The sequence below is a fragment of the Oncorhynchus tshawytscha genome, linkage group LG01, assembly GCF_018296145.1.
Source record: "Oncorhynchus tshawytscha isolate Ot180627B linkage group LG01, Otsh_v2.0, whole genome shotgun sequence".
Taxonomy (NCBI): Eukaryota; Metazoa; Chordata; class Actinopteri; order Salmoniformes; family Salmonidae; genus Oncorhynchus; species Oncorhynchus tshawytscha.
This window is the reverse complement of record NC_056429.1, coordinates 43,011,252-43,036,965: the sequence shown is the minus strand read 5'-3', so window position 1 is coordinate 43,036,965 and position 25,714 is coordinate 43,011,252. Positions and strand designations below refer to the sequence as shown.

The 25,714-nt window shown below is 42.3% G+C and overlaps 1 protein-coding gene across 1 annotated transcript in view; it reads left to right on the top strand.

Moving 5' to 3' along the window:
- The first annotated feature begins 2,238 nt into the window (after nucleotides 1-2,238).
- The window catches only part of LOC112250949 (cytosolic phospholipase A2), a 55,934-nt gene continuing 32,458 nt past the window's right edge, over nucleotides 2,239-25,714 (top strand). The window contains exons 1-6 of the mRNA XM_024421520.2: nucleotides 2,239-2,669; nucleotides 23,209-23,333; nucleotides 24,242-24,323; nucleotides 24,618-24,766; nucleotides 24,901-25,017; nucleotides 25,454-25,491. Of these exons, the coding sequence (XP_024277288.1) occupies nucleotides 23,301-23,333; nucleotides 24,242-24,323; nucleotides 24,618-24,766; nucleotides 24,901-25,017; nucleotides 25,454-25,491 (419 nt within the window). The 5' untranslated portion in view covers nucleotides 2,239-2,669; nucleotides 23,209-23,300. The remainder of the gene's footprint in view (nucleotides 2,670-23,208; nucleotides 23,334-24,241; nucleotides 24,324-24,617; nucleotides 24,767-24,900; nucleotides 25,018-25,453; nucleotides 25,492-25,714) is intronic.

Sequence of the window (25,714 nt, the reverse complement as noted above, 5' to 3'; positions counted from 1 at the left end):
CCCATTTTCACCTACCTCATCCCCATACTGTCTTTATTTATTTACTTTTCTGCTCTTTTGCACACCAATATCTCTACCTGTACATGACCATCTGATCATATATCACTCCAGTGTTAATCTGCAAAATTGTAACTATTCGTCTACCTCCTCATGCCTTTTGCACACATTGTACATTGTATATAGACTCCCCCTTTGTTTTCTACTGTGTTATTGACTTGTTAATTTGTTTATTCCATGTGTAACTCTGTGTTGTCTGCTCACACTGCTATGCTTTATCTTGGCCAGGTCGCAGTTGTAAATGAGAACTTGTTCTCAACTAGCCTACCTGGTTAAATAAAGGTGAAATAAATAAAAATAAAAAACAGCCTTGGTCTCTCAAATGATTGCCTCGCCTGGTTCACCAACTACTTCTCTGATTAAGTTTAGTGTATCAAATCAGAGGGCCTGTTGTCCGGACCTCTGGCAGTCTCTATGGGGGTGCCACAGGGTTCAATTCTCAGGCTGACTCTCTTCTTTGTATACATCAATGATGTTGCTCTTGCTGCTGGTGATTCTCTGATACACCTCTACTCAGACGACACCATTCGGTATACTTCTGGCCCTTCCTTGGACACTGTTTTAACAAATCTCCAGACAAGCTTCAATGCCATACAACTCTCCTTCCGTGGCCTCCAACTGCTCTTAAATGCAAGTAAAACTAAATGCATACTCTTCAACCGATCGCTGCCCGCACCTGCCCGCCCGTCCACCATCACTACTCTGGACGGTTCTGACTTAGAATATGTGGACAACTACAAATACCTAGGTGTCTGGTTAGACTGTAAACTCTCCTTCCAGACTCACATTTAGCATCTCCAGTCCAAAATTAAATCTAGAATCGGCTTCCTATTTCGCAACAAAGCATCCTTCACTCATATCACAGTGCCATCCATTTTGTCACCAAAGCCCCATAACCTACCCACCACTGCAACCTGTACGCTCTCGTTGGCTAGCCTCGCTTCATACTCGTCGCCAAACCCATTGGCTCCAGGTCATCTACAAGTCTTTGCTAGGTAAAGCCCCACCTTATCTCAGCTCACTGGTCACCCCCAAAGCCAATTCCTCCTTTGGCCACCTTTCCTTCCAGTTCTCTGCTGCCAATGACTGGAACGAACTGCAAATATCACTGAAGCTGGAGACACAGCTCACAGATCACTGCACCTGTACAAAGCCCATCCAACTACCTCATCCCCATACTGTATTTATTTATTTATTTATCTTTCTCCTTTGCACCCCAGTATCTCTACTTGCACATTCATCTTCTGCACATCTACTATTCCAGTGTTTAATTGCTATATTGGAATTACTTCGCCACCATGTCCTATTTATTTCCTTACCTCTCGTATCTTACCTCATTTTCACACACTGTATATAGACTTTTTTCTACTGTATTATTGACTGTATGTTTGTTTATTCCATGTCTAACTCTGTGTTGTTGTATGTGTCTACCTGCTTTGCTTTACCTTGGCCAGGTCCCAGTTGTAAATGAGAATTTGTTCTCAACTAGCCTACCTGGTTAAATAAAGGTGAAATAAAAAATAACATAAATAAAAAACGATTGAGATGCTGTGGCAAGAAAGCAGTTCATAACAGACATCCCCAAAACATTGCTGAACTGAAACAGTTTTGTAAAGAGGAATGGTCCAAAATTCTTCCTGACCATTGTTCAGGTCTGATCCGCAACTACAGAAAATGTTTGGTTGAGGTTATTGCTGCCAAAGGAGGGTCAACCAGTTATCAAATAACACGTTTTGTTGTGTTACAGCCTGAATTCAAAAGGGATTACATTTTTTTCTCACCCATCTAAACACAATACCCCATAATGACAAAGTGAAAAAATGTTTTTAGAAACCTTTGCAAATGTATTGAACATGAAATTCAGAAATATCTCATTTATATACAGTAAGTATTCACACCCCTGAGTCAATACTTTGTAGAAGCACCTTTGGCTGCACTTACAGGGATTTTACCATGAGGCCAATGGTGACTTTAAAACAGTTTTTTAAAGTACCCAATTGATTTTTTAAATTAAAATTTCTCGTTGTTTTCATAAATTCCTTCTTGCGGAATAAGCACAATAAAAAGGCCATTGATTAAAATGTAATATCTTTTGAATTAGTTATCGACATTGACATTTTTAAATGCAGGCTTTTATTTGAAAGGTTTCCGCGTTACCATACAGAGTCACTTTGTCGTTTGCGCTGCTGGTGGAACCAAGATGGAAGCAGGGGCGCTCTTTTGGAAATTATTGCGTACCCTACGCATGTAGCGGCGTACCAAGGTTACCAAAGGAATTTAAATATCTGCAGGTTACTTCTCTATCGGGGTTTCTCTGCAATTTCTGTCGCCTTCTCCCATGGGACGCATTTGTGGTCAGATAAGTAACGTTAGGTTAGCCTATAATAATTTCTCTAATACAACCCATGCGCCACATTTCAGGTTTCGATTTGTCCCCCCAAAAGTTCTGACTTCCTTAATTATTACAGCTGGAAGTTGAGTTGCGCTACAGGGGTGAGTACGTTTTTCGTGAGTCAGTGTTTAGCACCTCCTGCTCCTCATATACAGTGGAACAGTACTTCTGCATAGGATGACATATTTTCCTGGATTTATGAGCTGATACTCTTCTCAAGGTAAGTGGAAAAATAACTGGCATTCTTCTATGTTGCATGTTTTTTACAATACAAACACATTAGGCCTATTATGTAGGACATAGCCTATTTTTGAATTACCTTTATGCGATTCATAAAATGATCAACCACTGAAGATATATGGCAAATAGTGATGTCTGATCTATCTGGGATTGATTATGCACAGCAACCTTAACCGGATGATTCCAATCTAGCAGATTCGGCTAACATGACTAACCTAGCGATGAGTAGGCTACTAGTGATGAGAAGTTAGGCTCTTTTTACTGTCTCGGATCTTTTCGACTCGTTCAGTAAAAATAACAAATCTTTCGACTCATTTCGTTCAATTGTGTCTGTAATGCCCAGAGCATGCAGTACCTCTACCCGCGAACGATGAACTGAAAACTCTCTAAAGAGTCATGATTCTACAAGCATCTCGTTCACATGTCGTTCATCATAAGGGGCTTATTGTAGCTGTCATTTGTGAATGAGACTTGTAACAGTGTGCTGTAAAAACAGTACATTGGTTGATTGCTAGGCATACAAATACTACTATTTCTTGATACATTTGAAACGAGGTCTAGTTGTGACCGCAACCTGACTAGATTGTAAACAAGTCGTGGCGGAATGCATTGCTTGAACGCTCTGAACAGGGCCTGGTTAAGAAATCATAGGCCGTGAGGGGGGGGGTTCCGTGCAAATTATAATTTCATGTAAACAAATCCGTGCACCAAGATGCAAATCCGTGCACCACGATGCAATTCGATGTGTGGTACATTTACTATTGAAGAAAAATCCATTTAATAATAAAGGCATAATAACTTTTGCAATGTGGCATAGACTCCACTTGAGCAGACGCATTTTTACGATTTCCACATATGGGGAACATTTGTGAATTGCCTTTCAAAAACGCATTTCTTCAAATGTTATATTATATACATGATAGAAGACATCAGCTGAATGTTTTTCAATAGCACACAAATGACTGAAATAGTGACTACTTTGACAAACTGAGATAAATCTGGTCTTGAATTCAAAGAAAAAATAGCCCAGGCCAATAAAGCGACACACAGATTGTGCCATATTAGGAGGCTATATCAATCTGTGTGTCGCTTCATTGGCCTGGGCTATTGTATATACACACTTCATACGGAAAGTATTCAGACCCCTTGACTTTTCTCACATTTTATTTTGTTACAACTTTATTCTAAAATTGGTTAAATATCCAATAATGACAAAGCAAAAACTGGTTTTTAGAAATGTTAGCAAATGTATAAAAAACAACAACAGAAATTTCACATTTATGTAAGTATTCAGACCCTTTACTTTATACTTTGTTGCAGCACATTTGGCAGCGATTACAGCCTCAAGTCTTCTTGTTTATGACTCTACAAGCTTGGCACATCTGTATTTGGGGTTTGTCCCATTATTCTCTGCAGATCCTCTCAAGCTCTGTCAGGTTGGATGGGGAGCGTCGCTGCACAGCTATTTTCAGATCTCTCCAGAGATGTTCGATTGGGTTCAAGTCCAGGCTCTGGCTGGGTCACTTAAGGACATTGAGAGACTTGTCCCGAAGCCACTCCTGCGTTGCCTTGGCTGTGTGCTTAGGGTCGTTGTCCTTTTGGAAGGTAAACCTTCGACCCAGTCTGAGGTCCTGAGTGCTTTGGAGCAGGTTTTCATCAAGGGTCTGTTCATCTTTCCCTCGATCCTGACTAGTCTCCCAGTCCCTGCCGCATGATGCTGCCACCACCATTGCTGCATCACACTTCCTTGACAACAAACATGGAGAACTTTGACAAAAGTTCACAAATCAAAAGCATATTTTTGATACCTCATAGGGATTTCAAAGACACAAAAATGTTTTTGAACTCCTGGAAAGAGATCGGGGAGGTAAACGGAATAGATGCGATTGGTGCACATGGATTGGCGCACATTCAACAAATCTTCTGTCCAAATAAGTGGATATTTGTCAAATCCATTATGATTGATTCATTGTAACAGGCCCACAAAGTGGAAAATCTGATTTTGACATATTTGGCTTTTTTCACTAGGTAACATTTAGAAGACACTTTTCAGGAAAACTGCTAAATGCTAACTGCCATTCGTATACGCTTGTAACATAGATAGCATACAGAAATTGGTGGTGGTAGTCCAAGTAGTTTTTAACTAATGCAATTGATTGATGACATGAACATGTATTGGGGTTGACATCTATACAAGCATTATAATCACATTTTTACCTCAACATAGTGTGGTTAAAAAATATGATTTTGCTGGGGTTGCAATGGTGGGCTGCCCCGGTCAACTGTAAGTGCTGTTATTGTGAAGTGGAAACGTCTAGGAGCAACAACGGTTAAGCTGCGAAGTGGTAGGTCACACAAGCTCACAGAACAAGACCGCAGAAGCGTGTAGCTCGTAAAAATCATCTGTCCTCGGTTGAAACGTCAGCACACAAACTATTTGTCAGGAGCTTCATGAAATGGGTTTCCATGGCCGAGCAGCCACACACAAGCCTAAGATCACCATGCGCAATGCCAAGCGTCGGCTGGAGTGGTGTAAAGCTCACCTCATTAGACTCTGGAGCAGTGGAAACGCGCTCTCTGGAGTGATGAATCACGCTTCACCATCTGGCAGTCCGACAGACAAATCTGGGTCTGGCGGATGCCAGGCAAACGCTATCTGCCCGAATGCATAGTGCCAACTGTAAAGTTTGATAGAGGAGGAATAATGGTCTGAGGCTGTTTTTCATTGTTCGGGCTAGGCCCTTTAGTTCCAATGAAGGGACATCTTAACAATACAGCATACAATGACATTCTAGACAATTCTGTGCTTCCAACTATGAGGCAAGAGTTTGTGGTAGGCGCTTTCCTGTTTCAGCATGACAATGCCCCTGTGCACAAGCCGAGGTCCATACAGAAATAGTTTTGTCAAGATCAATGTGGAAGAACTTGACTGGCCTGCACAGAGCCGTGACCTCAATCACATCGAACACCTTTGGGATGAATTTTGGTAGTGTATTCTGTGTCAACCCCTTGTCAGATGAATTATGATGTATGTCCGTTTTGTCCCTGTACCTTAGACGTCAGTTCATTTTTAAGTTGAGAATTTATAGGACAGTCTGTTTTTTCATTTCAGTTCAGTTATCCATTTTATCTATTTTAAAGCACGTTTTGGTTTATTTCCTCTTGTAATTATTTGTATTTTTTAAAATTGAGAATAAAACCCCTTCTTGTTTGCAACCTAGCTCAGTGTTTCTCATTGCCTCCATGGTCATCCCTAATACAGTGTTATTCAATTCAAAATGTATTGGCTAGATATTTCACCTGTGTACATGGCACACGTGAATGTCTGACTGAAAGTTTTTTGAGCCTGCTTTGAGCCATAACTCATCCTTTATTAGGTTAACTGCGTGGTATTGAGAATCCTCACGGCCAAGTGAAGAATCTTGTAGTGTGTGACCCTGTCGCGGCCACACAATTTAGTGTGCGCACCCCTACGTTGGCAAGACAAAAAACCCACAGGAGTTGTTTAATGTGAGAGGCTCAACAATGTTAGGATTTTGATAGTCATATAGCCTGGCTTTACAAAATTAAAATCTTGATTTCAACCTGGCCTGATTGTACAATTTACTTCAGTTTGTCGTCACATTCTGCAATTGGCTTGCGAGGCTACGTCAGCCGATCTAGGCTATGTCAGCTGCAGCATCGTGTTTGATCTGCACATGTGCCAGCACCAGCATCCCTCTTACAATATGCAGGTGTGAAGTGAATTTGGAAAAGTATCTATTTTAGAAATAGTTTCGCATACAAACTTTATAAGTCCAAACTAAGAATCAAATAGGATTCCCAAAACGAACATGGTCGCATTGGTAGAATGTTTATTTTGATTGACATTTTTATTCCTTTATCAAAAACCCATCAGGTAGCCTGATTTCAGAAATGACATGTAAACAGGATTATTAGGAAATCATCTGGTTTAAATCAACCCATTATATTAATCTGACTGCATAATCAGTGCCGGCCGTGTTCCTATTGGTCAGTCACTGGGATCGGCTCATAATACCTGCCACACTACATGATAAAGGCTACATTTTTGACACTGACAGAACTTTGTTGGAGCCTATGACCACACCTAGTGGTACTTAAGTGGCAGACCTAGACCTTGTCACACTGAACAAGCCAAAGACCAGGGCCGGACTGGGACAAGAATTCGTCCCTTCCATTTTATCCACACAAGCCTACATCACTGCACGTGGCGCCTTCTTCACCATACTGTCTGTGTGGCGGACCATTTCAGTTTGTCAGTGATGTGTACGCAGAGGAACTTCTCCACTGCTGTCCCGTCAATGTGGATAGGGGGGTGGTCCCTCTGCTGTTTCCTGAATTCCACAATCAGCTCCTTTGTTTTGTTGACTTTGGGTGAGAGGTTATTTTCCTGGCACCACACTCCCAGGGCCCTCACCTCCTTCTGTAGGCTGTCTCCATCATTGTTGGTAATCAGGCCTACTACTGTTGTCATCTGCAAACTTGATGATTGAGTTGGAGGTGTGTGTGGCCACGCAGTCATGGGTGAACAGGGAGTACAAGAGGGGGCTGAGCACGCATCTTCGTGGGGCCCCTGTGCTGAGTATCAGAGAAGTGGAGGTGTTTTTTTTCCTACCTTCACCACCTGGGCGTGGCCCGTCAGAAAGTCCAGGACCCAGTTGCACAGGGTGGGATTCTGACCCAGGGCCTCGAGCTTGTAGGGTACTATGGTGTTAAATGCTGAGCTATAGTCAATGAATAGCATTCTAACATAGGTATTCCTATTGTCCAGATGGAAGAGGGCAGTGTGCAGTGTTATGGCGATTACATCGTCTGTGGATCTATTGGGGCCGTAAGCAAATTGAAGTGGTTCTACGGTGTGAGGTAAGGTAGAGGTGATATGATCCTTGACTAGTCTCTCAAAGCACTTCATGATGACAGAAGTGAGTGCTACGGGGCTACGGTTCAGTTACCTTTGCTTTCTTGGGTACAGGAACAATAGTGGACATCTTGATGCATGGGGGGACAGTAGACTGGGATAGGGAGAGATTGAATATGTCTGTAAACACTCCAGCCAGCTGGTCTGCGCATGCTCTGAGGATGCGGCTCGGGATGCCGTCTGGGCCGGCAGCCTTGCGAGGGTTAACACACTTAAATGTCTTACTCACGTTGGCCACGGAGAAGGAGAGCCCACAGTCCTTGATAGCGGTCCCTCGTCTTTGGCACTGTATTATCCTCGAAGAAGGTGTTTAGCTTGCCCGGAAGCAAGACGTCGGTTTCCGTGACGTGGTTGGTTTTCCTTTTGTAGTCAGTAATTTTCTGTAGACCCTGCCACTGACTGGCGAGACATGGTCCGTCTCATATTTTTTAACCACCTCATGTTTAAAGCAAATACAATTTGAGTTGATTTATTTTATTATTATAGTGTCATGCATCATTAGGATGGCCATCCCACATGGCCTATAAGATACTATATTTGTTGTAGCAAAATAAAATAATCATGCCTATATAGGCACACATACATATACTGAACAAAATATAAACTCAACATGCAACAATTTTACTGAGTTACAGTTCATATAAAGAAATCAGTCAATTGAAATAAATTCATTAGGCCCAACTCTGTGTCACGGATTCCCCCGTTATTGCTGCTCATTCCGTGCACCAGCTCCGGAGGTCTACGTCACTGGCCTCTAGGCGTCACTGAACTGTGTCATTACACACATCAGGTTTCCATTCCCCCTGTTAAGTAATTGTATATATGTGTCCTCTGTTCACCATTGTTTTGTCATTTATTGTTCCCATGTCCGTTGGTCTCGTGAGTACCTGTGCTTTGTTGTTTTGGCTTTCGTGCTGCGTGTATTGTGTACTCGTTATTACGGGTCATGCCCTGTGTATTTATTAGAGATTTAACCTCCCTCTTTTCTTTGGGTTATATCCCTGTGTTTTTGTGTACGTGTTTGTTTTGGGCTTCGTCCCGAGCCTTTCATGGCATGTTGTAATTTTGGGTGGAGTATTACACAGCCCTCCATGTGCTCGCCAGAGGTAGCCTGACTGCCATTAGGTACCGAGATGAGATCCTCAGAACCCTTGTGAGACCATATGCTGGTGCGGTTGGCCCTGGGTTCCTCCTAATGCAAGACAATACTAGACCTCATGTGGCTGGAGTGTGTCAGCAGTTCCTGCAAGAGGAAGACATTGATGCTATGGACTGGCCCGCCCGTTCCCCAGACCTGAATCCAATTGAGCACATCTGGGACATCATGTCTCACTCCATCCACCAACGCCACGTTGCACCACAGACTGGCCAGGAGTTGGCGGATGCTTTAGTCCAGGTCTGGGAGGAGATCCCAGGAGACCATCCGCCACCTCATCAGGAGCATGCCCAGGCATTGTAGGGAGGTCATACAGGCACGTGGAGGCCACACACAGTACTGAGCCTCATTTTGACTTGTTTTAAGGACAGTACATCAAAGTTGGATCAGCCTGTAGTGTGGTTTTCCACTTTAATTTTGAGTGTGACTCCAAATCCAGACCTCCATGGGTTGATACATTTGATTTCCATTGATAATTTTTGTGTGATTTTGTGGTCAGCACATTCAACTATGTAAAGACAAAAGTAGATAATAAGAATATTTCATTCAGATCTAGCATGTGTTATTTTAGTGTTCCCTTTTATTTTTTTGAGCAGTGTATATCATACACTACAGTTGAGGAACAATGGAAAAGTAAGTTGATAAACTTTTAACCTCACTTTTGAGCAAATGGACCTTGAATATTTTGATACCTACTGGAGAGCTCTTCTTTGTCTACACCCATTCAGCATCGTTTACACCATTTTAAGTTTTAGCTCCACCAATCTCTTTCAGGATTCACATGAGGCTATGTACTAAACAACCAAAGATTTCAAGACTAAAGGTTGGCTTATACTACAGGTGTGTTTGTAAATTTCATCTGGAGTGCCAGAGTGTTGTCTGGATGTTTGTAAACTCAGAGCGTTGTCAGATTGTCCATTTGTAAATTCAGAGTGTTTCGCTCTTGGAGCGTTGTTAGGTCAGAACACTCGGAACAACCTTACTTTCCGGCCAGAGCGTCCAGTGTGCGCTCTGGCCGAAAAGTAAGGTTGATCCGAGCGTTCTGATCTAACAACAGCAGTCAAACGCCCAAGCTAACTGGTTAACGTTTGCTAGCTACCATTTTACTCGCCCTAGCAGAGCTGGTTAAGCTGTTTTTATGTTATCCAGAGCATTGGTGACTGCAACTGTGCTGCTGGAAACAATTTAATTAAAACATTTTTGCCAACGTTTACTGACACTGTCCATGTTCAAAAGGTGTTGAGAGTTCGTAAATTCATCAGTTATTCTGCGCTCTGGCACACTCAGATGAGAGTGCTCTGAAATTGGAATAGATAGCCAGAGTGAATTTACCAGCTATGTCACTGCGACAACTGTCGATAGACATCATAAACCTTGTGTTGAAATAGTGACTTGCATAGCAGAGTCTTTTGTTTAGACATGTAGCTAGCTAGCTAAACAATGAACCATTATCCCAACTCATAACATTTACTACCCTGCAGGTAGCTAACCAACCATGTTCAATTTTAGCTAGCTAACATTAGGCTCTAACTAGCAATGCAAATGCTTCTGAGATCCAAATAATATTGCTACACAGATCATACACGTGGCGTTAGCTAGCCAGCCAGCCAGCTAACGTTAGCTAGCTAGCTAACAACAGTACACTTCAACTTGAAATTAAAATTACTTTCTAACAAAATTAGAAACGTATAATATCTGAAAATGTTGCTAGCTAGTCTCTTACATGGATGGGCGCTTCTCCCTTACTGTCACGGATGCCAAATACATTTGATTGACAACTAAAATGAATGCTAATGTTGGATAACAATCATTCAAGTTCAGCATAGCTAGCTACCCATACCCAAACGGCCCATACCGTTTTAATTGTATAATTGTTTTATTAGAAAAAAATATGGCCCTTTTTATAATGTCCATTTATGTACATAAGATGCTGTATATAGCATTTTAACATATTAAAACAAAAGAAGAGATGCATTCTTTTGTCCAGCCTTTGCTGCTATGCTTACAGATGTGCATAAGTAGCCACCTTTTGCCTTGATGACAGCTTTGCACACTTGGCATTCTCTCAACCAACTTCATGAGGTAGTCACCTGGAATGCATTTCCAATTAACAGTTAATTTGGGGATTGTCTTTGCTTCTTAACCTTTTCACACATACCAACAAATGGGTGTGGTCATTCTATATCGGTCCCTGTTGTGTAAGATCAAACCGGTGTGATTAGAACGCTTATTTAGAACATCCATTTTCGATTGACGCAACAATCAGCATTTGAGCTGGCAACACTTTTTATCACAAACATTTTACACAAACATGGTCCTTACAAAGTTATGCCCAGAATGTGATCGGTTTATTTTTGAATGCAATGTTCAGACATTCACAGAAGTAGCTACAGCATAACACAATCATCCAAACCGGAAAATGTAGGCTACATTTATCCGAGCACTAACTAAAGAAAGATTGAAGTAACACAAGCGGTCATATGTTTATAACTCTCAGCTGACAGAAACTACAATATGAATTCGCTTTTTGTTGACGTATTAACTGTCCTGTTGTGTAATAATCACATTTTGGAACAGTGAGTGCATTCTGACATCTCGTGCATAAAACAACTCTCGCTGGGGCGACTGTTAGAAATATTTGGAACTCGCATGTGAAAAGGTTAATGCGTTTGATGCATCAGTTGTTTAATGTGTCAGTTGTGTTGTGACAAGGTAAGGGTGGTATACAGAAGATAGCCCTATTTAGTAAAATACCAAATCCATATTATGACAAGAACGGCTCAAATAAGCAAAGAGATCCGACAGTCCGTCATTAGTTTAACTACACCTAAGCCAGGCAGAGTTCAAGTAACAGACACATCTCAACAGCAACTGTTCAGAGGAGACTGCGTGAATCAGGCCTTCATGGTTGAATTGCTGCAGAGTAACCACTACTAAAGGACACCAATAATAAGAAGAGACTTGCTTGGGCCAAGAAATACGAGCAATATACATTAGACCAGTGGAGGACCAGTGTCCTTTTGAGTCCAAATATGAGATTTATTTTGTTCCAACCACTGTGTCTTTGTGAGATGCTGAGTAGGTGAACGGATGATCTCCGCATGTGTGGCTCCCACTGTGAATCATGGAGGAGGAGGTGTTATGGTGTGGGTGCTTTGCTGGTGACACTATGGGTAATTTATTTAGAAGTCAATGTACACTTAACCAGCATGGCTACCTCAGCATTCTGCAGCGATACGTCATTCCATCAGGTTTGCGCTTAGTAGGACTATCATTTGTTTTTCAACAGGACAATGACCCAAAACACGCCTCTAGGCTGTGCAAGGGCTATTTGACCAAGAAGGAGAGTGATGGAGTGCTGCATCAGATGACCTGGCCGCCACAATCACCTGACCACAACCTGGTTGTGATGATTTGGGATGAGTTGGACTGCAGAACAAAAGAAAAACAGCCAACAAGTTTTTTAAATAAGTAAACTTCAATGAGTAGGTGTGTCCAAACCTTTGACTGGTACTTTATATAAACAATATGTTTTTGTGGGTGTTCATTTTTACCAGCCCACCCAACATAAATGGTCCAATCTGCCCCTGGCCAAGACGTCCAAAGATTGTTTCCAACTTTAGAATTCGCCAACAACGTGGACATTTTAAAATCACTTCTAAAATCACACAGTCCATGCGGGCCTTAAGCGGATTAAAAAAGGGGGAGAGGCTGTTTTTATAGTTTGTGAGGAATCTAAATGAGCTACCTGAACACTGCGAGTTTGGCATTACAAAGGGCTAACAAATAAGGGACAGGATTGTGATTGGCATTATGGACAGTGATGTTTCACAAAAGTTACAACTGGAGCCTGACACTGGCGAAGGCGATTGAAATTGCATGCCAGTCAGAGCAAATAAAGAAGCAACACACAGACATGTGCGCCGGAGCCCATAATGAAGTTGACGAGGTGAGACAAACCACAGCGTTACAAACATTCTAAAAATAATACAGGCGGACAGGGTAAACAGTTCAAGCAAAATAATCAAAATATGGAAATTAATCACGTTGTGAACGCAGCCATGATGTCAGTAAAAATTGTCCAGCGCGCAATAAAAGATGCTGGTAGTGTAACAAAATGGGGCACTGTGAGATTGCATGCAAAACAAAAATGGTCGATGAAATAACTGAAGAAAATGAAGAAGAAAAGCAAATAACATTATTTTAGGGTCAATTACAAGGCCGTCCGATTCTGATGAAGAGTCATGTTAAGCTCCCAGTGAATGGCACACGTAAAGTTGACACAGCTATTACAGTGATGTCTTCGAGCAAGTAATAGAGCTTGCCACAGTGCCCTCAGCTGGTCAACACTGAACAAGGCTTCTGCAGCCCAGGTGGCAGATTGATTGCGTGGGAAAATTCCAAACCACAACCGAGCAAAACATAATAAAAGTACAAATTCTGGATCTTTGTGACCATATACAAGCAGAACTGTTGCATGCCAGATGGGTTTGATCCTCAGAGGAGACGAGATCAATGCAGATGTGTTACTGAACTGTGAACCAGTTAAGATTGATTTAGGCCGGATGCAGTCCCCTATTCCCTGACTTCGCCACTCAGAATTCCTTTTCCACTCGTTCCAAAAGCGGTGGTAGAATTGGACAGAATAGAAAGAAATTACATCATTGAGGAAGTCACCGAGCATTTGTCAACGTATTGTGACAAGGAATCTACGTGGAAAATACATTGGATTTGAAAAAGTAATCAATGTCAACTGTTGTTTTGACGGTGAACTTTCAACCACAGGAATATGTCATATCACTGTAACCAATTTTCAACATTTCTTTATTTAATTTTTATTTAACCAGGTAGGCCAGTTGAGAACAAGTTATCATTTACAACTGCGACCTGGCTAGGATAAAGCAAACAGTGCGACAAAAATAACAGAGTTACACATGGGATAAACAAACATACGGTCAATAACACAATAGAAACATCTATGTACAGTGTGTGCAAATGTAGTAAGATAAGGGAGGTAAGGCAATAAATAGGCCATAGTGGTGAAATAATTACAATTTAGCATTAACACTGGAGTGATAGATGTGCAGATGATGATGTGCAAGTGGAGATACTGGGGTGCAAAAGAGCAAAAAATAAATATCAATATGGGGATGAGGTATTTGGGTGTGCTATTTACAGATGGGCTGTGTACAAGTACAGTGATCGGTAGGCTGCTCTGACAGCTGATGCTTAAAGTTAGTGAGGGAGATATTTGCAATTCGTTCCAGTCATTGGCAGCAGAGAACTGGAAGAAAAGGCGACCAAAGCAGGTGTTGGCTTTGGCGATGACCAGTGAAATATACCTGCTGGAGCGAGTGCTACCTGTGGGTGTTTCTATAGTGACCAGTGAGCTGAGATAAGGTGGGGCTTTACCTAGAAAAGACTTATAGATGATCTGGAGCCAGTGGGTTTGGCAACAAATAAGTAGTGAGGGCCAGCCAACGAGAGCATACACGTCGCAGTGGTGGGTAGTATATGGGGCTTTGGTGACAAAATGGATGGCACTGTGATAGACTACATCTAATTTGCTGAGTAGAGTGTTGGAGACAATTGCCGAAGTCAAGGATCGGTAGGATAGCCAGTTTTACGAGGGTATGTTTGGCAGCATGAGTGAAGGAGGTTTTGTTGCGAAATAGGAAGCCAATTCTAGATATATAATTTTGGATTTGGGGGGGGGCAAGTTGCTGCGGGGTGCAGGGCTGTTGGCCGGGGTAGCCAGGTGGAAAGCATGGCCTGCCGTAGAAAATGCTTATTGAAATTCTCAATTATTGTAAATTTATCGGTGGTGACAGTGTTTCCTAGCCTCAGTGCAGTGGGAAGCTGGGATGAGGTGCTCTTATTCTCCATGGATTTTACGGTGTCCCAAAACTTTTTGGATTTAGTGCTACAGGATGCAAATTTCTGCTTGAAAAAGCTAGCCTTAGCTTTCCTAACTGTATATTGGTTCCTGACTTCCCTGAAAAGTTGAAAATCGCGAGGGCTATTTGATGCTAATGCAGTATGCCACAGGATATTTTTGTGCTGGTCAAGGGCAGTCAAGTCTGGAGTGAACCAAGGACTATATCTGTTCTGCTAATATCTGCAATGCTAAGCATATCCCAGGTTAGGTCACCGAACAGTACGAACTCTGAAGATAGATGGTGAGCCATCAATTCACATATGGTGTCCAGGGCACAGCTAGGGGCTGAGGGGGGTCTATAACAAGCGGCAACCGTGAGAGACTTATTTCTGTAAAGGTGGATTTTTAAGAGTAGAAGCTCAAGCTGTTTGGGCACAGACCTGGATTGCCTTCAGAGTTCTGTCAAACTATCTCTGCAGTAGATTGCAACTCCGCCCCCCTTGTCAGTTCTATTTTGATGGAAGATGTTGTAGTTTGGGATGGAAATTTTTGGTGGCCTTCCTAAGCCAGGATTCAGACACGGCTAGGACATCAGGGTTGGCGGAGTGTGCTAAAGCAGTGAATAAAACACATTTAGGGAGGAGGCTTCTGATGTTAATATGCATGAAGCCAAGGCTTTTACGGTTACAGTAGTCAATAAATGAGAGCGCCTGGGGAATAGGTGTAATGCTGGGGCTCCAGGACCTGGGTTAACCTCTACATCACCGTAGAAAGAGTAGAATAAGGGTACGGCTAAAGGCTATAAGCACTGGTCGTCTAGTGTGTTGGGAACAGAGAATGAAAGGAGCAGAATTCTGGGCGTGGTAGAATAGTTTCAAGGAATAATGTACAGACAAGGGTATGGTAGGATGTGAGTACACTGGGGGTAAACCTAGTCATTGAGTGACGATGAGCGAGCTTGCATCTCTGGAGACACCAGCTAAGCCAGGTGAGGTCTCCCCATGTGTGGGGTGTGTGACAAAAGAGCTATCTAAGGCATGTTGACCTAGACTAGGGGCTCTACAGTGAAATTAAACAATAATAACTAACCCAAACAGCAGTAAACAAGGCATATTGATATTAGAGAGAGGCATGTGGAGCCGAGTGAACATCGGGTCCAATGAGCAGCAATAGGTGAGTCAGGGTGTCGTTCGGTCGTCGCTATTATGCTAGGTGAGCGGGAGGCACAGCGTTCAGAAAGCTAGCGATCCGGGGCTAGAAGATTGGTCTTCGGTGACAGCGTAACGGAAAAGCCTGTTGAAACCACATCAGACGATTACGTCAGCAGACCAGTCATGATGGATTGGCAGGGCTCCGTGTCGGCAATAAAGGGTCCAGGCCAATTGGCAAAAGAGGTATTGTAGCCCACGAATTAGCGGGTATACCTCTTCGGCTAGCCGGCAGATGGGCCTAGCTCAAGGCTAGCCCACTTTTTCAGTGGGTGAATAATCTCGTTGATCAACGTCTCGTCGAAATATAAACAAAATGTCCACTTTGAAATTACGTGGTGTGCCCAGTGGGACATGGCTAACCTAGCAATGAGTGCTAGTAGACAGAAGCTCTGTGGACTGCATGCTAAGTTCAGGGCCGTAACCAGAGTTTGAGTGTTAGTGAGGTCCAGAAAACTCCTCCGAAATTATTTGAAAGTTGAAGCTCGATACGGTTACATATCAGGATTTATTTATTTTTTTGACAATATCATTTCAGAGCTAGTTGGCTGTACCTCCACCAAAACTCCAGCACTTTTCCTTCCTAGCTTGTTGTCCATCTTCTTTTTACATAGGGAAGCAATTTGTTTTCAGCTCTTATTTCCATGACTGATCAAAACTCTCTCTTTTCCCTCTGCAGCAGACATATGGTGAGCAATAGGTTTGGAACATCGAATCGCAATAAATATAGAATCGCGAGAATCGCAATACATATCGTATCGGCAGCAAAGTATCGTGATAATATCGTAACTTGATGTCCCTGGTAATTCTCTGCTCTACTGGCCATGTAAAATGTTATTATTTTATCTTCATTTTTGTCATTGACTTTCATTTGGATCAAAGTCAGGGCATTTAGGTTAGTTAAATGCTATTGTGTCCCGCCAATCTCTATGTGCAGAGTGATACCTTAACATAATAACACAAGTGTTCCAACATGGCATATTACTGCATGTTAGTTACTGGTATGTCTGTGAAAGGAGTTTGGAATATAATGTTAAAATAGAGAGAAATAGAGTCTACATTCTCTGACCATGGCTTTGTGCTTAGGAACATAAAAATGCAGTCATGATATTCTCATTTAAATGTGATCAACCATTATTGTTATTCCATTCCAATAATGATGCCAGTAGTTATTAAGTACATTGGCACTGCTTTCTTTAATGTCCCTGGCAGCTAAAGAACCAGACGACCACTCAGTAGTGGCAGAGCGTCAGGCCCTGCTGTGTCTGTGTTCCTGTCCAATCTACTCAGCTCTTATTGCTTTGTGGATCATTCAGAAATATGGTGCATATGCAGGTCACCACGTCGCAGACCGAACAAGCTCATTCAAAACTTGGATCATCCATTCACACTACGTGACCAGCACTGCAAACACACACCCACAATACGTGCATGAACTGCTCACAGAAATGCTACGCTTTATTGAACAAGTGAGAACTGAGGAAAGCCTTTTAGCCACACTGGGCTTGTGAGACACACACGCGAGGTAACACACACAACATTATTAAACTGTGGTAGCATCTTTTACTTTGTTGCGTCACATAGGCCTCACACACACACACACACAGAGAGGCCTATATCTCAGTCCTGTGGCTTTGGCACACTTCCTCTCTCCCCGGTCCTACATTCACTACAGTAGTTGCTAACCAGTTACACAGTTATTTCAAGGCATTATTTTAGTATTTGCATCATCACTGTTGTAGTAAACCTGACCAGCTCCCGAGTAGCGCAGCGGTCTAAGGCACTGCATCTCAGTGCTAGAGGCGCATCGTGAGGCCCCACAACCGGCTGTGATTGGGAGTCCCATAGGGCGGTGCACAATTGGCCCAGCTTTGGCCAGTGTAGGCCGTCATTGTAAATAAGAATGTGTTCTTAACCTTTATTTAACTATGCAAGTCAGTTAAGTAAAAAAATCTACCATTTCACACACCAGCACAAATCAATTTTTTCACTAACTGCCAGTCTGTAGATGCTACCACACCATCCCTTACATCAGTGGTATACAAATTTGGGGTTTTGGTGGAACTGCAGTGGGGTCACCAAAGTAAAAGTAAATACAAGCATTTTTTTTTCTTTACAAAAATGTATGAGTACAGATTTTTGTATGGAACAATATGCAAACATTTTTGAGAAAACATTTGAAATTGACAATTTTATTGAGTACATTTACATTTATTTTGATAAGAGATTATTTGGTTATTTGTTGATGTAAAAATATAAATTTACCGACTACAATGTTGTGTCATTAGATTTGGGGTGGGGTGGGGTCGCAAGAAATTATTGTGAAAAGAATGGGTCCCTGCAGAAAAAGTTTGACTACTGCCTTACATGATGATTCTCTGTGCGTCACCAGTCTAGATGCTACCACAGCATCCCTTACATCAGCCAAACTCAACTTGCGGACCGCGGTCAGGGTTCTGGACTCAGAGACGGGTCAATCCGGGTCGCATTTTGTTATATAAAAGTGAATACATAATTTTTTAGACATCTTTAAAAAAAAAATACCTGGCTCAGCGGCCTCTTGTTCTCGCTCTCTCTCGAAGCAACGCCCACTGCTACTAGTGCCAGTCTAATCCAATCGCGTGGTTATATGCAAATACAAGAGGCCGCGTCTTACCCAATCACATTAATCCAAATATCCTCCGTTGAACCTTGGGACAAGCAGGCAGAAAGAAACCGAAAGATTAGACCGCAGTTCAACTGTAAATATCACAGATTAAAGGAGCTTAGTTACCAGTATCTTTGTTAATATGGCTTGTTTTTAAAAAAAAAAGTGAGTTGACTCTGAAAACCGTATGTTCAAAGTTGAGTGGACGGAACAGTATTTATTCATTCTGCCGCAACTAGCACAAAACCAATGTGCCTGATATGCAGTGAGTCCAAAGCTCTCATGAAAAGTGTCAATGTTAAGTGCCATTATGACACCAGGCATAGTACATTTGATCAGATGTATCCCCTGAACACAGAAGTGAGAACAAACAAGGTTAACCAACTCAAATCTCAATATGAGATGTCCAACAAAGTCCTTGTCAATCCCTGAAAGCCCAAGAACTTGCAATTGAGTGTTCACTGAGTATAGCTTCGGTTTTGGGAGAAGAAAATACAAAATTCAGATGCTGAGATGGTAAAGAATGAATGTGTGAACTTGCTGACACCTTGCTTGGAGGTAAACAAAAAGATGAGTTTAGGGAAAAGGCCAAACAGATCCCACTGTCAGATTCCACAGCAATGAGGAGAACTGAAATATTAGCTGAATATTTAACTTCAAAACTTGATGAGGCCATTCAGTATGCACCATGCAGTTCATTAGTTCTGGGTGAATCAACAAATAACACTGATAATGCCCAGCTTCTTGTGTTTGTCAAATTTGATAACGAAACAAAGAGGAATTCTGTGAGGAGCTGTTGGGCTTAACAAATTTAGAAGCACACACACGGGAAGAAGATATGCAGTACCAGTCAAAGGTTTGGACATTTTGTACTATTTTCTACAGAGGAGAATAATAGTGAAGACATCACAACTATAAAATAACACACGGAACCATGTAGTAACCAAAAAAGTGTTAAACAAATTAAAATATATTTGAGATGCTTCAAAGTAGCCACCCTTTGCCTTGATGCACACTCTCTTCATTCTCTCAACCAGCTTCACCTGGAATGATTTTCCAACAGTCTTGAAGGAGTTCCCACATATGCTGTGCACTTGTTGGCTGCTTTTCCTTTACTCTGCGGTCCAACTCATCCCAAACCTTTTCAATTGGGTTGAGGTTGGGTGATTGTGGAGGCCAGGTCATCTGATGCAGCACTCCATCACTCTCCTTCTTAGTCAAATAGTCCTTACACAGCCTGGAGGTGTGTTGGGTCATTGTCCTGTTGAAAAACAAATGATAGTCCCACTAAGCGCAAACCAGATGGGATGACGTATCACTGCAGAATGCTGTGATAACCATGCTGTTTAAATGTGGCTTGAATTCTAAATAAATCACTGATTGTGTCACCAGCAAAGCACCCCCACACCATCACACCTCATCCTCCACGCTTCACGGTGGGAACCACATATGCGGAGATCATCCGTTCACCTACTCTGCATCTCACAAAGATACGGCAGTCGGAACCAAAAATCTCAAATTTGGACTCATCAGACCAAAGGACAGATTTCCACCGGTCTAATGTCCATTGCTTGGGTTTCTTGGCCCAAGCAAGTCTCTTCTTATTATTGGTGTCCTTTAGTAGTGGTTTCTTTGCAGCAATTCAACCATGAAGGCCTGATTCACACAGTCTCCTCTGAACAGTTGATGTTGAGATGTGTCTGTTACTTGAACTCTGTGAAGCATTTATTTGGGCTGCAATTTCTGAGGCTGGTAACTGTAATGAACTTCTCCTCTGCAGCAGAGGTAACTCTGGGTCAAGGACCATATCACCTCCACCCTACCTGACACCCTAGACCCACTCCAATTTGCTTACCGCCCAAATAGGTCCACAGACGATGTCCACAGACGATGCAATCTCAACCACACTGCACACTGCCCTAACCCATCTGGACAAGAGGAATACCTATGTGAGAATGCTGTTCATCGATTACAGCTCGGCATTCAACACCATAGTACCCTCCAAGCTCGTCATCAAGCTCGAGACCCTGGGTCTCGACCCCGCCCTGTGCATCTGGGTACTGGACTTCCTGACGGGCCGCCCCCAGGTGGTGAGGGTAGGCAACAACATCTCCTCCCCGCTGATCCTCAACACTGGGGCCCCACAAGGGTGCGTTCTGAGGTGAGGGCCCTCGGAGTGTGGTGTCAGGAAAATAACCTCACACTCAACGTCAACAAAACTAAGGAGATGATTGTGGACTTCAGGAAACAGCAGAGGGAACACCCCCCTATCCACATCAATGGAACAGTAGTGGAGAGGGTAGCAAGATTTAAGTTACTCGGCATACACATCACAGACAAACTGAATTGGTCCACCCACACAGACAGCATCGTGAAGAAGGCGCAGCAGCGCCTCTTCAACCTCAGGAGGCTGAAGAAATTCGGCTTGTCACCAAAAGCACTCACAAACTTCTACAGATGCACAATCGAGAGCATCCTGGCGGGCTGTATCACCGCCTGGTACGGCAACTGCTCCGCCCTCAACCGTAAGGCTCTCCAGAGGGTAGTGAGGTCTGCACAACGCATCACCGGGGGCAAACTACCTGCCCTCCAGGACACCTACACCACCCGATTTTACAGGAAGGCCATAAAGATCATCAAGGACATCAACCACCCGAGCCACTGCCTGTTCACCCCGCTATCATCCAGAAGGCAAGGTCAGTACAGGTGCATCAAAGCTGGGACCGAGAGACTGAAAAACAGCTTCTATCTCAAGGCCATCAGACTGTTACAGCCACCACTAACATTGAGTGGCTGCTGCCAACACACTGACAATGACACTGACTCAACTCCAGCCACTTTAATAATGGGAATTGATGGGAAATGATGTAAATATATAAACAATGCTACCTTATATAATGTTACTTACCCTACATTATTCATCTCATATGCATACATATATACTGTACTCTATATCATCGACTGTATCCTTATGTAATACATGTATCACTAGCCACTTTAACTATGCCACTTTGTTTACATACTCATCTCATATGTATATACTGTACTCGATATCAGCTACTGTATCTTGCCTATGCTGCTCTGTACCATCACTCATTCATATATCCTTATGTACATATTCTTTATCCCCATACACTGTGTATAAGACAGTAGTTTTGGAATTGTTAGTTAGATTACTTGTTGGTTATTACTGCATTGTCGGAACTAGAAGCACAAGCATTTCGATACACTCGCATTAACATCTGCTAACCATGTGTATGTGACAAATAAAATTTGAAATAAAATTTGATTTGATTTGGGTCTCCCTTTCTTGTGGCGGTCCTCATGAGAGGCAATTTCATCATAGCGCTTGATGGTTTTTGCGACTGCACTTGAATAAACTTTCAAAGTTCATGAATTCCGCATTGACTGACATTCATGTCTTAAAAGTGATGATAGGATGTCGTTTCTCTTTGCTTATTTGAGCTGTTCTTGCCATAGTATGGACTTGGTCTTTTACCAAATAGTGCTCTCTTCTGTACACCACCCATACCTTGTCATAACACAACTGATTGGCTCAAAAGCACACCTGTTAATTGAATTGCATTCCAGCCGACTACCTCATTAAGCTGGATGAGAGAATGTTAAGTGTGCAAAGCTGTCATCAAGGCAAAGGATGGCTAATTTGAAAAATCTGAAATATAAAATATATTCAGATTTTTTTAAACACTTTTTTGGTTACTACATGATGTGTAGTATGTGTTATTTCCTAGTTTTGATGTATTCACTATTATTCTACAATGTAGTTAAAAATAAAGAAAATCACTGGAATGAGTAGGAATGAGTGTCCAAACCTTTGACTGGTACTGTACCTGAGGCCATCAACGAGATGCTGACAAAAATGGGGATAGATCTGAAGTCAGTGGTCTCCATCACCACAGATGGAGCTCCAGCCATGATTTGAAGAGGGAGGAGACTGGTTGCACGTTTGAAAGAGGACAACCTTGACCTGACATCATATCACTACATAATCTGTCAATCTGTCCTGTGTGCCTTCTGGGGCAATAGTATTCTGAGGTCATGACAACAATAATGAAACTGAGCAACATCATCCCTACAACACCGCCTGCTACGAGGCATTCTGACAGTTTTGGTGACTTACTACTGCACACCAATGTCAGAGGGATCAGCAAAGGCAAGGTTTTGGAACGATTTTGGGCCATTTAGGAGGAAATCAAAAGCTTTCTAATCAGAGCAAAAGAGTGACAAGGCAACTCAATTTTCTGAGTTTTTGGAAGATGAGGAGAAGATGGAAACAGTTGCATTTTTGACAGACATTTTTTACAGACATTACATCACACCTTAATCAACTGAATGTTAAGCTGCAAGGACGGGACAACACAGTGTGTGATTATCGTAACAGCAGTCCAGACTTTCCAGGAGAAAATTGGATGTTGCACATGTTTACATTTGAAATAAGTTCTAATTAATTCAAATTCTTAGTCTCATTTAATGTATTTAATGAACATTTTAGATGGCAACATGTTTCCTAAGTCGTAGACGACTATGTGTGTTACTATCCTGTACCACAGCACCAATAAAGGACGATATCCATCCGGAACTTTGCCACGTAGTAAATATGTGTCACTGGACCTTCTCAAATAGTAGTTGAGTACCCCTGCCTTACATTATGATGCTCTGTGTGTCCCCAGAGTCTGTAGATGGTACCCAGTATCACTGGAGGATCTTCCTGAGTTCAAGGACACTAGAGACTGGACAAGAGGGTAACACCAACCAGCCAACAATGTCTTCCATGGACCCCTACCAGTACATTATTGTAAGTCCACACATGTCCACTTTCATTCAAAGTCTATGGCAGGGGGGACCCACTGCATTGGCTTGTGTGTAAGCTCAGACCCTGTTGAGGAAATAAACAGCAGTATAACTTCAGTTGAAAACCTCTCATCTGTTTTCTGTCTCACTCTATCAGCACATTAGTGGGCAGCACTGCATGTTTCTCGTCATTGAAGCTCTAGGCATACTATATATCATGGTAGGATAAAGAAGACACCCTGCTGGTGCTGGAGTCTGGTCTAGTGGTAGTGCTGCTGACTCAAGACCACACATTGTCCCTTTGTGGGGCATAGGTTCAAACCCTGCCTCCACCTTCATATATGTATTACTCTACCTAGCTTTCTGCTCTTCTCATTTGTGACCTTTCTATTTCAATCAAGAAAACACAAATAAAAACAATTTTTATATGAAGAAGGCACCCAACTGGCTTGACTAGGAGATATGCCACTTTTCTGTAGCCCCACCATGGCACTCTAGTTCCCAGTGAAATCTGTGCCTGCTGCTCACTCATCACTGTAGTGAACACTAGCAGATCTACTGATTCACTACAAGAGGAATGGTGATAAGACAAAATGACGTCATCATGCCTTATGTTTACAAATGAATGCAAAACAATAGCAAGGCAACAAAAAAGACCAGCGGCTGCCCCTTAGTTGGGGTAAGGGAGCTCTGATAATCTTAAAGAAAAGGGATAGGACTCACTCCTCACCTTGACACCTCTTGTATCACATGGTTGTATCTAAGCCTAGGTTTAGACAAAAAGCACAGTTAATATCGTACACACGGTCCCTAAGTAGTTCTAGGCAGTTGTTGGAGTTCAAGTGTGATAGATCTGTGCATGTGTGGTGAGTGTGTCCTTGCTCACAGGTTTCCGTTGTTTTTTCTGTGCAGGTGGAGCAGCAGTTCTCTCACAAGTTCAGAGTAACAGTGGTGCGAGCTAAGAATGTCACTAAGGGAGCACTGGGTGACATGTGTGAGTCTTACAACACCTGTTATTCCACATGCTCCTAGTTCACATGTTAACAATCACAAATTCTCCAACATAAAAACATATCACAGGGAGTTGTCATTTATGTATGTAAAAGCAAATAATTTATATTGTGTCGTGAAATGTAATTATTCCAAATACTCAAGACCTGGCAGAATATTCAAACACTTCATATTAACTTGCTCTTATAGCTATGTAATAACAATATATTCTATGTTAGCGTGTATGTAAATGTGAGTACTGTATGTAACGCATGCATTTGTGTGTTTGTGTCTGCAGTGGACACTCCTGACCCCTATGTGGAGCTGTTCATTCCCACCACCCCTGAGAGCAGGAAACGAACGAGGCACATAGACAACGACATCCACCCAGAATGGAATGAGACCTTTGACTTCATACTGGACCCAAACCAGGACAATGTTCTAGAGGTGAGCGATGGAACCGTGTCAGTTCAACTCAGATCAGCACAGTTTAATTTAAGTCAAATCAACTGAACTCCCAGTCAGGTCAAGATGTGGAAGCTGAAGCTTTAAGCCTGTTGGTTGGTGCTGTACTCAATCAGATAACATTAATGGACGCCAATTACGTGATGGATGAGAAGCTTGGGACTGCATCGTACAACATCTCCAAGATGTTGAAAACTGGCCACACAGAGACAGTGCCTTTCCTCATCGGAAAAGTAAGACCTCTATACTTACACTGTCTGTCTGTAGAGTATTCTGAAGGAAAGCGTGTGCCTGAACGACATTAGCTCACACAAATATAATTGTCTGTTGAGTGATGTTGACTAATCTATGGCAGTGAGATTTTCCACTCTTCTCCTCCTACCTCTTACTGAATATCCCTCTCCTTTCTCTTCTCTCACCCTCTATCTATCCCTCTTCCTCCACTCTTCCTCTTCCTTTACTGTAGCTTACCCATCTGCATTTCTCTCCTCAAATTACCCTCATCCTCCTACAGTGTTTCTCACCCCCCCCTCCTTGTGAATGTTGTACTGTATCCCAGGGTGTTTTGCTGTTGACAGATTGCTTTTTTGTTTTGTTTTATCCCAGACAGATTAATCAATGTTTTCTCTTCTACAATAACCACAGCGTATTTTGTGTTGTTTTTGACAGGCAACCAATGTGTACTTAGAGATGGCCCTGGAGGTCTGGTACGTGTACTTCCATTAACACTCCCCTCCTCATCTCTGTTTATTTATTTTGATCCCCATTTAGCTTTTGCAGAAGCAGCAGCTACTCTTACTGTGGTCAGCTTAAACAAAGCACAGGAATTCACCTCAAGCTGTGTGAACGATACCATTGTGTTTTAGTACAAAACATTTGAAAATAAATGTAATTTTTTTTTTTGATGAGCAGCTTTTTATTTAGGTTGTC